This window comes from Littorina saxatilis, linkage group LG6 (assembly GCF_037325665.1).
Source record: "Littorina saxatilis isolate snail1 linkage group LG6, US_GU_Lsax_2.0, whole genome shotgun sequence".
NCBI lineage: Eukaryota > Metazoa > Mollusca > Gastropoda > Littorinimorpha > Littorinidae > Littorina > Littorina saxatilis.
Window position 1 is genome coordinate 19,466,685 of NC_090250.1, and position 15,545 is coordinate 19,482,229.

At 44.9% G+C, this 15,545-nt stretch overlaps 1 protein-coding gene across 1 annotated transcript; it reads left to right on the forward strand.

Annotated features, from left to right (window-relative positions):
* Positions 1–204: 204 nt before the first annotated feature.
* On the forward strand, positions 205–15,407 carry LOC138968683 (serine-rich adhesin for platelets-like; the record flags this gene model as incomplete). The annotated part of the gene is given in 10 exon segments (XM_070341282.1): positions 205–334; positions 1,258–1,455; positions 2,223–2,371; positions 3,691–3,832; positions 4,234–4,403; positions 4,978–5,113; positions 5,331–5,485; positions 5,946–7,577; positions 8,872–9,485; positions 11,120–15,407. Coding segments are annotated over 10 exon segments (3,363 nt in total), but the record flags the coding sequence as incomplete, so codon positions are not given.
* Between the last annotated feature and the right edge of the window lie 138 nt (positions 15,408–15,545).

The window sequence follows — 15,545 nt, forward strand, 5'->3', positions numbered from 1 at the left end:
CACTCGCACATACGCACGCACGCACATGCAAACGCACACATACACAAACACACACACACACATACACACACATACACACACACACACACACACACACACACACACACACACACCCCCCATAGTAGGGTATCTCTAGTAATTATGTCAACAACACGAGGATATGGCCACTGACGATGTTGATGCTATGCACATAATTACCTGCAGGGGAAGAAGAATCGCGACGACCTGTGGGTGGAGCCAGTGACCCTCCATGTGCCCCCCATCTCCCTGGCCGACATCCCCGCCTCTCCCCCCGTCCCCTCCCTCACATATGCTACAGTGCAGAACAAGACAGGTGAGTAGTGAGTAGTATGTGTGTGTGTGTGTTGGGGTGGTGGGGTGAGTTTGTGAGTGTGTTCGTTTTTCTTTTGTGTTCGTCATCATTATTATTGTTATTATCATTATATAGTAAAAACCAGTCTTGATCTAAGGACTATGTCCGGTCAGGAATAAAAGCTGGTTCTTGTGTATGACTGTGTACCTAAGTGTAAGAGTGCCTTGGAGAACGATGAACATAATTATGTGCTTGCGGCGATCATCCTTTTTTGAGGATGAAAGTCCCTTGTTAAAGGTACTGAACTTGTCAAATCCAGGTGCACGGAGCCCCTGGGGCTTTTAGTCATACCTCAGGCAGCTATCCGTTAGAAGAACTACCAAGTTTCATTGACTTGCACCCAAAGAGTCAAGAACTGCGATTTTTTTACGAATTAATTTCGTACTCGGTCCCGGCTGGTCTTGACCTATTTTTGGATCTAAATTTAGATCAGGTAGATCACCACATCATGCACAAAAAGACACGTCACTAGCAAACTATGTCAGACGTCATCATGAGTTTGTGTAAAACAAAATCGAGGCCGGAATCACTCAGTTGAATCGAACTCCAACCAAACACCACGTAATAACTAGGTTAATTTATGCACTCGCGTGAACAAGAAACTGTCGAGCTTCACAGATGTCGTCGTTGGGTAGTTTTGGGTTTGTTTTACTACCATAGGAGGATTTTTGAACTGTAACTGCACTCAGCTGCAACAAAAACGCAAAACGAAGGCTGTGAGCTGCACTGTGCCTTTAATTTCAATGCTTGTTATTCTCTCAGGTGCCAGGAGATTGGTTCCGGATAACACTCGCTTATTACACATGTCGTATGCATTTAGAGCGCTTACTTCCCTTTGGTTATCAGATTATTATTATTATATTACGGTGTTCACGCGCTCACAGAGACGGACAGTGGAGATGACCCGCTGTATCTCGTGGTGCACGAGTTCCTCAGTCAGAACGACACGCAGGTGTCCTTGACCCCTGGTGACGTCATCAGTGTCAAGGAGAAGGCGGACACGGGGTGGTGGAGGGGCGGGGTTCATGGCGGGGACAAGATGGGCTGGTTCCCTTCCACTTTTGTCGTTCCATATACGCAGGGTAAGACAGTTACGTTGTGTGCGAGTGTGTTTCTATCTGTCTATTTGTGTGTGTGTGTTTCTTTCTGTCTCTTTGTGTGTGTGTGTTTCTATCTGTCTCTTTGACCAAAATACGACATTTGACAATGTACCGCACCACCTAAAAAAACGAGTTGTTCAATGTAACTACAAGGCCACACTTAATAATTATATGCGTAGTTTGTTGTGTTGACCCAATTCAGTGACTTTGTCACCCTATTTTTTTCTGAATACAAAACCAAAGTGTTTGTTGTTTTCAAGCAGAGGCAGTATAATGTCACGTTATTTCCTGAATTCATGTCACTATGTTGAAACCAATGTTGTTTTGTTTCAAAACAGGCAGTATTTGTAACCCTATATTTTCTTAAAACAGTATGTTTGAACCAAAATGTTGTGTTGTTTTCAAACAGAGGCAATATATATATAACCCCAATATTTTCTTTATACAATATGTTTAAACCAAACTGTTGCGTCGGTTTAAAACAGAGGCAGTATATGTCAAGCTTTATTATCTGAACACAATATTTTTAAACCAAAAGTGTTGTGTTATTTTTGAAACAGAGGCAGAATAATTATGCCACCCTATATTTTCTGAATAGTATACGTTAAAACAACAATGTTTATCGTATTTCAGGTATCTAGTCCTTAAAACGCATCAACCAAAGGCATGTAGGACATGTAGCATCAACATCATCATCATCATCGAATACAATATGTTTAAACCAAAAATGTTGTGTTCTTTTCACACAGAGGCAGTACATGCGCTGAGCCCAGAGGGGGGGACGAAGACAGAGCAGACGCCCAAACCCCGCATCAGTTCCTTCCTCATCAGGAAGAAACAGGGAAACCGGTCTCTGCGCGACAACAACAGCTTCAGTCTCGGCAAGATTACGTCCCAGGTCAGCTCAGCATTTGAGGGCACAAGGGTCATTGTTAATCTGTGTCTCTCCCTCCCCCCTCCCCCCCTCTCTCTCTCTCTCTCTCTCTCTTATGTCTTATTGGTAGCTGGATATGTTAATTATGTCATTTTTACTGTAGTTAACTTAAAGGTGGTCGTCTACATTTTTGCTTTTTTTCAATAATTTTATGGTTAGATTTCGATACAAAATTATGTCAAATAATAAATGAACCATGGGGAAAAAAGTTATAGAAAAAAAAATATATGTAAAAAAAGATTTTATTTTTGGGTAGCGTGACTCACGCTTCCAATATTTTGTTTTCTGTTTGCTGAGAACATGTGCTTTACCTAAAAATACTGACCAATCAAATTCATGTCACTGTGCTTATAGCCACGCCCAAACAAGTGCAGCAACAGTTTGACACTGGAGCGCTGTCCACGCTTTTTTTTAAACGCACGAAATGCACGGGATTAGAGAGGAGTTTTGCGCTTGGCATTTTCCAAATAAGGATATCCTACTATGAGTACTACGTTGGAATACTACAATGAATTTTCAAACGGCTGCACTGGCTTCGTCTTACCTGATCGAAAGGGGGTGTATTGTTGATATTTGTAGATAATAGACTCTGCATTTTAATGGTCAAATGGCGATTTCGGTATAAAAATGTAGACAAGGACCTTTAAAGGCTGCCATACTCGTAGCGTTCATTAATTAATTCATATTGTTTACATGTGCCAATAATGTTATAAAACTGTACATAAGGGGATATAATAACGGTTGGCTGTAGCTTTCGAACACAGAAAAAAATTATTTCAGTATTGCAAAGTTGATAGTGTCGAATGTAAACAGAACAGTCTCAAACGCCATCTTTGGTTTACGAAACGTCACGAAGTGACGTCAACGGTCTAAAAATAGCCCAAGTCCTGGAGAGCTGTTGCTAAACAATGCAATAAAGAATTAATTCTTTCTCGTAATTGGTAAGGACTTCAAACCTAAAACTTTGCAGGAAGCTTAATTTATACATCCCCGCAACGATGGGAAAAGCCATGGAAGTAATTAAACTAATTAAATAGGACTATGTCAGCCTTTAACTTCTAGTTATTGGGTTTACTCCTCAATGGGAGAGTGCCGGATGAAAAACGCATGTTTGCATTGCTTATTCTGTCACCACACGTTTACAGAGTTTTTGTTCATCGCCTCTGTAAATTTACCTCGATTCTAAAACTCCCTCCTTTTGAGGACCTGATTTTCTCAGATTTGTGGGGATCTCCAAAGGAAGATTCCACTGTACTCATACTGTATTTTTGCACTGGCCACAGGTCACCCCAAGCGCTAATGTGACCAGGTCAGCGTCCACCCTGAATCCCATGGCACACACCCGTCTGCACCCCGTGGCACCGGTCAGAATGGTCCACCCCTCCACCTCCCTCACTGCTGAGGATTTCTCCACCTCCGTCAAGGGTAAGATCTGTTGTTGTTGTTGTTGTTGTTGTTGTTGTTGTTGTTGTTGTTGTTGTTTGTTGTTTTGTTGTTGTTTTGTTTTTGTTTTTGATGTTGTTGTTGTTGTTTATGATGGCCTAGCTCGCTCACTGCTGAGGATTTTTCCACCTCTTTGAAGAATAAGGTCTTGTTGTTGTCGATGTTGTTGTTGTTGTTGTTGATGTTGTGCAAGAGGTTATACATGAGGCAGTTGTCCAGCTAAATATAGTGTTTCTATGGTCCTTTCCTTTCTCAAAGTGTTAGAATTGTCTGTGTTGATTAGTGCAATCAATTTTTGTTGGTTGATTTCTTATTTAGCTGAATAACTGCTTTAATGATAATGATGATGGCTTCAATCAAAAGCAACTGTTTTGTTGTTGCAGACAAGTATTTCAAGGTGCTGTTCTCGTACAAGGCAGCGTTCCGCGGGGAGGTGAGCCTGAAGGTGGGGGAGGTGGTCCGAGGTCGGGAGAGGGACCGCAACGGGTGGATGCTGGGCTGCAAGGTTCACAACAAGGAGGAGGGCTGGTTCCCCGCTGTCTACGTGGATCAGGTCAGTGTAACGGGCAGGGTGGTTGGGGGGAGGGTGGTTGGGGGGAGGAGGGGTGGATGGGTGAGGGGGGCAGGGGTCGGGAGAGGGACCGTAGCGGGTGGATGCTGGGCTGTAAGATTCACTCCAAGAAGGAGGGCTGGTTCCCCGCTGTCTACGTGGATCAGGTCAGTGTAACTTTGACGGTTTACTTGCGCCAAAACCTCGGGTTACCAGTATTACATGAACATTTGAATTATTATATGAAGTCTTATATCGCGCGCGTATCTCCAGACTCGGACTCAAGGCGCAGGGATCTATTTATTATCACGTGTTTGCGTAATTCACAGCGACATTGATAACCAACAGTATAAATTACTAATTTTCACCGTTGTCCTCGACTAATAACGCCAGAACCCTGAAAAGTCTGTCTTGGAAACAGGTCAACGAAAGCATTTTCGTTGTTGTTGTTTTTTCTAAGAAGGAAGGAAAGTTATACGAAGCAGGAAAATGATTTTTATTGTTAAAAGCTCTGCAACACCGTCAACTTTGGTGATTTCAATGTATACCATCTGAACGCGTTCTCGTTTCTGTTCAGATTGAAGGAGACTTCTCTTTGCCGGAGGAAAAGAGAGAAACAGTGGACAAGATGACGTCACCATTGGACCATGACGTGTATGGTCTGCTCGCAGTCAACCGGAACAAGTCACCTGATCAGTCCTGGGTCGCTATAGGTACGAGACCCCCACCTGTGTGTGTGTGTGTGTGTGTGTGTGTGTGTGTGTGTGTGTGTGTGTGTGTGTGTGTGTGTGTGTGTGTGTGTGTGTGTGTGTTGGGATTTGGTCGTGTGTGCGCATGTGGGGGAGTTGGGTGCTTAGGGGTGGGCGAAGCAGATCAGCGTAGTTTCGCTTCAGAGTGTCTGTCTCAAAATATGTATCAATGATATTGCAGAGCACCGCGCGGTCAAGGCGTACCGTGGGGAAGGCAACACACACATGTCGCTCAAGGTGGGGGACGTGGTCAGTGTGGTGGAGGCGCTGGACACTGGCTGGTGGCTGGGTTGCCATGGAGACCAGGTGGGCTGGTTCCCCGGAAGCTTTGTGGAGGTGAGTTGACCAGTTGATAAAGAACTTCTTCAGCATGGAATCTTTACTTTTAGGGACTGAGGTGGCAAAGCTAAATAGAGATATTAGTTTAGTTAGAATATTAGCTTATTTCAATGAGGGAGGGGTTTGGTGAACAGCAAAGTACGTCATAGAATGGAGAGAGGGCTGTTTGACTCGTTCTCTCTTTGACTCGGTCTGTTTGTCTCTCTCCGTTGGAATCTCGCTGTTTTACCATCTCAGTTAGACTCTCGCTGTTTGACTCTCTCTGTTTGAATCTCTCTGTTGGACTCTCTCTGTTGGACTCTCTCTGTTGGACTCTCTCTGTTGGACTCTCTCTGTTGGACTGTCTGTTTGACTCTGTCTGTTTAACTATCTGTTTGAAACTCTGTTGGACTCTCTCTGTTTGACTTTCTCTGTTTGACTCTGACTGTTTAAAGACTCTCTGTTTCTGTGCTTTCAGCTGCTGGAGGAGAGGTCAGAGAGCACGTCAGACCTGGACTCCGCCCACCTGTTCCCCCTCCACTGCACACCCTCCTTCAACTTCCACAGTGACGACACGCAGTCCAAGCGGTCAAGCCTGGTGTCAAGCGTGGACACGTCAGACCTGTCGGACAAGAAGCCGTCACACTCTCTCAGCCGCGAGTCCATGCTTAGTAGCGCCGAGGACGGGAAACCCAGACCCGCCAGGAGAGCCCCCAATCCGCCTCCCCACGGAGCCAACGTTCAGCAATTGAACGGAAGCAGTGCTAAGCAGCTGAACGGCAATGTGTCAGCGGGCGGGACCTTGTCCAGAAATCCCCGCCCCATGCGCCCCGCCCCCGCCCCGCCCATCAACAAGAACCGCACGGAGAGCGTGGGAAGTATGGACACTCTGGGCACGACTGGGAGCGTGGAGGGCCTCGGCTCTATCGGGAGGGGAGTCAGCCCCACCATGGAGTCTCTCTACGGCTTCTCCGTGACTCCCAGAAAGCAGCGCAAGCCCAGGGTGGTCAGGATTCCGAAAGAGAAGGTGGGGTTGGACAAGATTTCGTCCTGCCCCGCCCCCACCTCCACACCCCCCTCCCTGTCCTCCGCCACGTCCTCCGCTACCATCACCGGGGACAGCTCGCCTCCGCTGTCCAGCAACGCCGAGAGGAACGATGGACAGAAATCTCTGACTGACGTCTCCAGCGTGCATGACACTCAGAGTGAGACAACCCATTCTGACGTCAGCTCTGACGTGGACACAAGTGTGCACCTTCCTTACAAAGACTACAATGGGAACACTCACGATACGCTCAGTGCCAACAGTAGTCACGACTTCAGTCTGACCGAGACACACCCCTACAGTGAAGACTCTTTCCAGAGAGCGTCAGAAAATGAACGTTCGCAAGACTCCACGAATGACGTCAGTGATCACAGACCCCGTGACGTCAGAAGTGTTCACGGACATCCCATTTCGCGCGACAGCATGTCTGATCTGTTGAACGAGATGAAGCAGCTCGTGCCCGGACTGAGAGACGTTGCTGACACAACGGAGAACGGTGAGATTCAACCGGATCCACGTAACTCTAGAGAATCGTCACCTGACTTTGTAGCCATTGTGGAGACGTCGCCGACACTGACAGTTCCCAGCGCCATGTTCCCACACACGGTGTCGCAGTCTGGCCAAACAGAACATAGCCAAACTGATCATGGCCACTCGGATACGATACAAGACAGTCATTCACACTTGAAGGTGGAGCCTGGTGCTCCCGTCTCTAACCCTGGCGAGGAACCAGTGGTTGTACACGGCAGTGAGAAACAACTCCCTGACAGATCACACGATGTCGCCGCGACACAGCATTTAGACAGCTTCCCCAACCCCTTAATGTCCAAAGGGAGGTCACCGTCTTCCAGCCCCACCCCTAGGTACATCCCGCCCCCTCGGGAACTCCTGGACGAAGCTGAGGAGTCTCTGGTAGATGACGTGTCGTGCGACCTCCCCCCACCCCCCAAAGAACACTCCCCAAGCAGCGTCCAGTCATCCCCGCCACAGCCCAAGGCGACAGGCTACTGGCGGTTTAGCGGTGCGGACACCACGGGTCAGACACCCAAGCAGAAACCGGTCAAGGTAAATTGAGCCTATACATTCAATCTCAATATATTTATTTGACACTGTGATGTGCCATATGCTGCCTCAAGTATTATGTTGTTGTTTTCATTTATTAATTATGCCTCGATTTTTGTGCAAGTCAGTGACATTTTTCCCGATCACAAAACGTATGAACCTTGTGTGTGTGTCTTATGTGCACTTATTATTATTATATTTGCGCTCGAAGTCTTCTTCATCTTATTCTTTTTCCTGTTAGTATACTTATTTTTGTTCTCTCGTTGTCCCATTTTTTTTATCACCTTCTGTATTACCACCCCCATCCCTTTTCTGTTTGTTATAAAAGAATAAAAAAACAAGAAAGGTAGTTTGTTATACGAGTAGTTTTCTGAAATGAGTGTTTCTATTTAGTCCGCAACCATGCTTACCACTGTTATGTTTTCACCAGGATTGCTAAAAAATAAGCACTATGCGGCTTGAGTTAGAAATTATCCCCGAGTACGCTAGTAGAAGGGTCCAGCAGACTTTAATTGTGTGTGTGTGTGTGTGTGTGTGTGTCTCGACTTAACAGCTTATTGCTGGGAAACTACTGGGCGCAGTTCGTTCAAAAGTTGATACACTAACTTGATAATAGATCCGATTGATCGTATTAAAACTTCATAATGTTACCTGGGACCTAAATGCGAAATAAACCACAAAAAAACGACTTGGCGGTGGGAGGAATTCGCGGTGCAACAGCCAGCCAGGCAGTCTGATAGAACGGTGCAAGGTCTCGGCCAACCAAGACTATGGCATACTCGTAGCAAAGCCGCCGAATGGTACCGTAAACCAAGAATAGTGACGTAATTACGTCACGGTCGAAAGTCTTTGACGTCAATGCCTCCCTGTAGTCTTTTTCTCTCGCGCGGTGTGTGTGTGTGTGTGTTCATTTTGTGCACATGTGTTAGTGTTACTGTTTGTGTGTGTGTGTGTGTGTGTGTGTGTTTGTGTGTATGTGTGTGTGTGTGTGTGTGCGTGCATGAGTCTGTACTCGTGTGTGTGTGTGTGTGTGTGTGTGTGTGTGTAAGTGTGTGTGTGTGTGTGTAAGAAAGAAAGAGAGAGAGGGAGGGAGTGAGGGAGAGAGAGAGAGAGAGTGTGTGTGTGTGTGTGTGTGTGTGTGTGTGTGTGTGTGTGTGTGTGTGTGTGTGTGTGTGTGTGTGTGTGTGAATGTCTGAAGAGTACTCGGGTCCAGCGCGAGCGTTTTTTTATAAATGCCATACATTGTATATTGTTTATGTCAGGATAAAAATTGAATAAAGTCTTGTTTTAAACCAAGGTGACCAAGGTGGGTCCCCCTGTGCTGCCAAGGACCAGCAGTGTACGGGAGGAGGGGAGCGACGTGGTGGAAGCCCCTACCCTCGACGCCTCTGGCCGCGTGTCCAAGATCGTGCACCAGATCAACAGAAGGACGTCATTGGACGAACGCCCCACCACCCCTGGTTCAAGAAAGACGTCACTGCAGCACGATTCTTCCTTCGACATGAACGGTGGTGACTCAGGGTTGAACAGGAACAACAGCTCAGCGTCTTCTTCTGAGTACAGAACATCGTCACCAGAATCTCTGCAGAATGACAAGGACATCCCCCCAACCTCGGCCCAACCCCTCGGGGACATTCTGACAAACGGCGGGCCTGCGTTTGGGCTTCCAACAACAAGATCATCCGCCAACAGAATCCATCAATACCCGCGCATTGCAGAGTCTTCCCCTGAACGAGATTTAGAGGAGGATGTGTCGAGAGCTGAAGGTTCAGAAGAGGAGGAACGCGGTTCCAGAGAATCGACTCCGGAGTCCGGAGAAGAGGGTGGAGGGCAGCGGAAATCCAGCAAGAAATTACGTGCACCGCAACCACCACCCAAGTCACCACCCCCGTCTTCCAGAAAGTCCCAAAAGTGGGTAAAGTCTGTCTGTGTGTCTGTCTGACTTCCAGTTTGTGTGTCTGTCTGTCTGTCAGTGTCTGTCTGTGTCTTGCCTTATCATTGGCTCTCTTGGTTCAGTCAGCCATTTATCTGAGTTTTAATGTATGTCCGCTGACCGCATACTTGCGTCTCTCTCTCTAACTCTCTCTGTCTCTCTCTCTCTCTCTGTCTCTCTCTCTCTCTTTGTCTCTCTCTCTCTCTCTCCGTCTCTCTCCGTCTCTCTCTCTCTCCGTCTCTCTCTCTCTCTCTCTCTCTCTCTCTCTCTCTCTCTCTCTCTCTCTCTCTCTCTCTCTCTCTCTCTCTCTCTCTCTCTCTCTCTCTCTCTCTCTCTCTCTCTCTCTCTCTCTCTCTTCCTTACACGATGTATGTCTGTCTCTTTCCCATTGCCCTTCTCCATTGCTTTTTCATTCATTTCATCTACCTGACTGTATATGTGTAAATGTTTCTTTCGGTTCATTTGTTCAGTCATTTGTCCTGAATTGGTCTGTGTGTGTGTGTATGTGTGTGTGTGTGTGTGTGTATGTGTGTGTGTGTGTGTGTGTGTGTCTGTAAGTCTCTCAGTCCAGAAAGTTTCAGATGCACGTTGAGAAGAATTGAAGTTTTCTTCTCATATCAAGCACATTTTGTTGAGCTTTCAAGAACGTGTATTATTGAAAGATGTTTAGTCATACATTTGATTTAGTAGTACATTGTCACTTTTGAAAAATATCACTTACTGATTTATTGTGCATGAGTGAACATTGTGTAGCGTGAGAAATAAAGAGCTTGCGGCTCCCTGAAAGTTTTATTCTTCAAATACCAATCAGACCAACAGGCAACACAGCTATTATAGTATACGTTATTTGTCTATTTCAATCAATCAATGAGGCTTATATCGCGCATATTCCGTGGGTACAGTTCTAGGCGCTCTGCAGTGATGCCGTGTGAGATGAAATTTTATACGGCCAGTAATTGCAGCCATTTCGGCGCATATTTACCTTTCACGGCCTATTATTCCAAGTCACACGGGTATAGGTAGACAATTATTAACTGTGCCTAAGCAATTTTGCCAGGAAAGACCCTTTTGTCAATCGTGGGATCTTTAACGTGCACACCCAATGTAGTGTACACGGGGGAAGAGTTCGGACACCGAAGAGAGTCTGCACACAAAGTTGACTCTGAAATAAATTTCCGCCGAACCTGGGATCGAACTCACGCTGACAGCGGCCAACTGAATACAAATCCAGCGCGCTACCAACTGAGCTATATCCCCGCCCCAAATATGACATTTTACACAGATCAAGACAGTCAGTGTTCCTTCGAGACCGCGCCAGCGGTCGGGATGAACAATGACTGTCGAGATATGTATAAAATGTCATATTTGGGTCAAAAATACAAATAAAATGTATGTATCAATAGATTTTAGTTAAAATTCCTTTTATTTTTTAAAATTGAACGCACACAAACGTGCACTCTTTTACAGTCTCCTCTATCCGACGTCAGAGAGAGAGAGAGAGAGAGAGAGAGAGAGAGAGAGAGAGAGAGAGAGAGAGAGAGAGACGTCACATGGCTAAAAGAAGACAAATTCAATGTTCATGATCAATCAATTCATATTTTCTTGTGTGCAGGATGACAGTGGTCAACACAGAGGCCTCAGAGTGCTGACCGCGAGGGTCTGGTTCCAGCCATGCAACCAGCGCTAAGGGTTAAACCTAACCCTAACCCCAAGTCTACAGTTAATACGTTTAACCGTGAAAGACAAGCACACAGCAACACACATGATGACAAAATCACGCAGCAGCTTGCCAGCTTCCGAAATCCCAGGATAGCCGAAGAGAATTAAACCTACGTCTTTCAGAGGCGCCCCACCCCCACACAAGTGCACCCCCCCCCCCCCCTAAAAACTTCAGCTTCACTCTGGGTGTCGTGTATAATGACAGAGACACTCAACATTAATATTATTGTACTCGTCTATCTTTCATGTTGGATTTCAATGGAAGTTTTAAGGAGATTGACTGGATACTTGTTCTTCCACCTTTCCAGATTCATTGTGGGATGACTCTTCGAAGCTGTTGCACTATTAAAGCTGTGTTAAAATACCTACTGAGCGGAGCCATGGTCTGGCATTACATCCACCGTGCTTTGAAACCCATTTGATGTTTGAATGGAGATTAAGTCACCTAAGCTTCAGGGTCTTCGCGAACTGGGAACAAAGACAGTTAACTTTCAGCATCTTTGACAGAAGACTTATGGTCATCTAAGATTCAGCGTTTTTGACTGGAGACTAAGTCACCTATGTTTCAGTGTCTGACTGGGGACTAGGGGACCCAAGTTTCAGCATCTTCGACTGGGGACTAAGTCACCTAAGTTTCAGCGTCTTTGACTGGGGACTAAAGCTCCTAAGCTTCAGCGTCTTTGGGGACTAAATCTCCTAAGTTTGAAATTCTTTGACTGGGGACTAAGTCACCTAAGTTTCAGCGTTTTTGACAGGAGACTAAATCACCCAAGTTTCAACATCTTTGACTGGAGACTAAATCACCCAAGCTTCAACGTCTTTGACTGGAGACTAAATCACCCAAGTTTCAACGTCTTTGAATGGGGACTAAATCACCCAAGTTTCAACGTCTTTGAATGGGGACTAAATCATCCAGGTTTCAACATCTTTGACACGGGACTAAAGCTCCTAAGTTTCGATATCTTTGACTGGAGACTAAATCACCCAAGCTTCAGCGTCTTTGACTGGAGACTAAATCACCCAAGCTTCAACGTCTTTGACTGGGGACTAAATCACCCAAGCTTCAACGTCTTTGACTGGGGACTAAATCACCCAAGTTTCAACGTCTTTGATTGGACACTACGTCACTTAAGTTTCAGCGTCTTCGACTGGGGACTAAATCACCTTAGCTTTAGCGACTTTGACTGGGAACTTAATCACCCAAGCTTCAGTGTCTTTGACTGGGGACTAAATCACCCAAGCATCAACGTCTTTCACTGGGGACTAAATCACCCAAGCTTCAGTGTATTTGACTGAGGACTGAGTCTCTTAAGCTTCAGGGTCTTTGACTTGAGACTAAAGTCACCCAAGTTTCAGCGTCTTTGACTGGAGACTAAGTCACCCAAGCTTCAGTGTCTTCGACTGGTGACTAAATCACCCAAGCTTCAACGTCTTTCACTGGGGACGGGACTAAATCACCCAAGCTTCAACGTCTTTCACTGGGGACTAAGTCACCCAAGCTTCAGTGTATTTGACTGGAGACTAAATCACCCAAGCTTGAACGTCTTTTACTGGGGACTAAATCACCCAAGCTTGAACGTCTTTCACTGGGGACTAAGTCACCCAAGCTTCAGTGTCTTTGACTGGGGACTAAATCACCTAAGCTTCAGCATCTTTGGGGACTAAATCACCTAAGTTTCAAAGTCTATGACTGGGGACTAAATCACCCAAGCTTCAACGTCTTTCACTGGGGACAAAATCACCCAAGCTTCAACGTCTTTCACTGGGGACAAAATCACCCAAGCTTCAGTGTATTTGACTGGAGACTTAGCCTCCTAAGCTTCAGGGTCTGAATGCTACGAACATTTGGTCACCTGAGAAACTGGTGCTCTGGGTACATCGATCCTTCTTTCATGTGTCATGATTTGTCATAAAGAGACAGACAGTGAATCCTCCACTTGTTGTTTTCTGCCATTGGGATATCTTGCCTGTCTGAAAGCATTGCCTCAGTGTGGACTATGCTTTCCAAGTCCACGTTACCTTTGTGTGAACGGTGTCATAGATCTGTAAGTCATTGATGTTAAAAAACGAGAGATCTTCCTCGCAAAGACAAGGACAGCACACATTCGTCAGGCTTTGTGTGAATCAGTGTTTAAGTACATGATCTGAGCCATGTGACCTAAGGCTATAGTCCTAGTGTGAATCAAGTGTCTAAGTCCTCGATTTGAACCATGTGTCTAAGGCTATAGCCCTAGTGTGAACCAAGGGGCTAAGTCCTCGATTTGAATCATGTGTGTAAGGTAATAGCCCTAGTGTGAACCAACGGGCTAAGTCCTCGATTTGAACCATATGTCTAAGGCTATAGCCCTAGTGTGAACCAAGGGGCTAAGTCCTCGATTTGAACCATGTGTCTAAGGCTATAGCCCTAGTGTGAACCAAGGAGCTAAGTCCTCGATTTGAATCATGTGTGTAAGGCTATAGCCCTAGTGTGAACCAAGGAGCTAAGTCCTCGATTTGAATCATGTGTGTAAGGCTATAGTCCTCGTGTGCATCAAGTATCTCAGTCCTCGAAATGAACCGTGTGTCTAATTCTATAGCCCTTGTGTGAACCAACTGTCTAAGTCCTTGATTTGAACCATGTGTCTAATTATATAGTCCTAGTGTGAACCAACTGTCTAAGTCCTCGATTTGAACCATGTGTCTATTTCTATAGTCCTAGTGTGAACCAACTGTCTAAGTCCTCGAAATGAACCATGTGTCTAAGGCTATAGTCGTAGTACTAGTGTGAACCGAGTGTCTAGTCCTCGATTTGAACCATGAAGATGGGACCGTGTGCTTTACTGCGAACTGTCCAAACGGTGCACAAATATTTTTCATAATACTCACCCACTTACCCCAACCCCCCAACCTTTTCCCCAGTAGAACGAGACACAAGCTGAATTTTCTATTTTAAGGCACACAAAAAAATAGTCTGTTTACGGTATCCCGACCGACCCTATTTTTTCGCGCGACCCTAGACTTTTTAAATAAATAAAGTCTGTTTTTGGGCAAAATAACTTAAAAATGTTTTTTGAAGGAAAAAAAAAAAAAAAATACTGACCTACCGACCCTATTTTTTGGCCTATGTTGCAGTAAACAGACTATTTTTTGTTGTTGGCCTAGGACTATGTCTTGCATAATGTGACATGATTGATTATTGTGGAAAGTGGAACCCCATTTTAAGACCCCCCCCCGCCCCTAATTATAGACTCGATCCTCCCTTTTTAAACCTGTTTTCTCACAGATGTTCTGTTCATAACCTCTGTAAATTTACCCCCATTTTAAGATTCCCTCCTTTTGAAAACCTGATTTTCTCCGATTTTTCTACGTCTTAAAGGGGGGGTTCACTGTAATTAGGCTTATTTCTTTAGCTTCGTTTGAACTTATCTGAGGCCTGTTGAAATATGTATATATATATTTTTGTGACCCTCCACCACGGAATGAGTTGCATGTCACCTTTGCATGATTTTCATATTTTTACATTTTCCTAAAGAGTTTTTTATGCTCTATCCAGTGGTGAAAACCGTTTTAGAAAAGAGCAAAAACTGTTTGAGTTATAAGCCTGTGACTAAGGTGACCCTCACACTGTTACCAGACACTCCCCGGACTTATATTAAGCCTAGCGCAGAACCGCGTGAGGTGACATGCGACTCATTTCGTGGTGGAGGGTCACATATATATATGTTTCCGATGCATTGAAGACGAGTCAGCTTCCAACACTGTACCAAAGCATGTTTCACTGTGATTCAAGTTTCTTCTTCTTCCGTAGAGGACTGGGTTCTTGCGAACGTCTCAGAGTCCTGTGGAGTTTGAATTCCCTCTCCTCTTTTAATTTGTACAGGGATGTTTGTTAAAGCCGTCTTTCTGTTTTTTCTAGAGTTTTTGGCATAAATATATATATTTATGCATACTTTTCTTCCAATACTAGCTATGTATTTGCTGTGTTTGTTACCTTTTTAATATTACTGTTAAAAATCCTTGATGAAATGCACCCGTTCAACTTGCAATATAGTTTGAACAAACAGAAAATTATATATTAAAAAATGTTCTACTAATGTTATGCTTGAGAAAATAAAGAAGACAATAATGAACAGTCTATTGCAAAGATGTATATATATATGTGAAATTTGCACAAGCAAAGAGAATAAACTAGCAAAACTCGTCTTCATACTTGCCAAGTATTTTTCTGTGCTGCACTTCATGCTTTGTTACAAAAGCAAAATCACACAGTTCTTCACACACATTTAACTTAAGGCCAAAAAAAAAAAAATTAGGTGTGGTTACGGTAACATAGCCAAAAA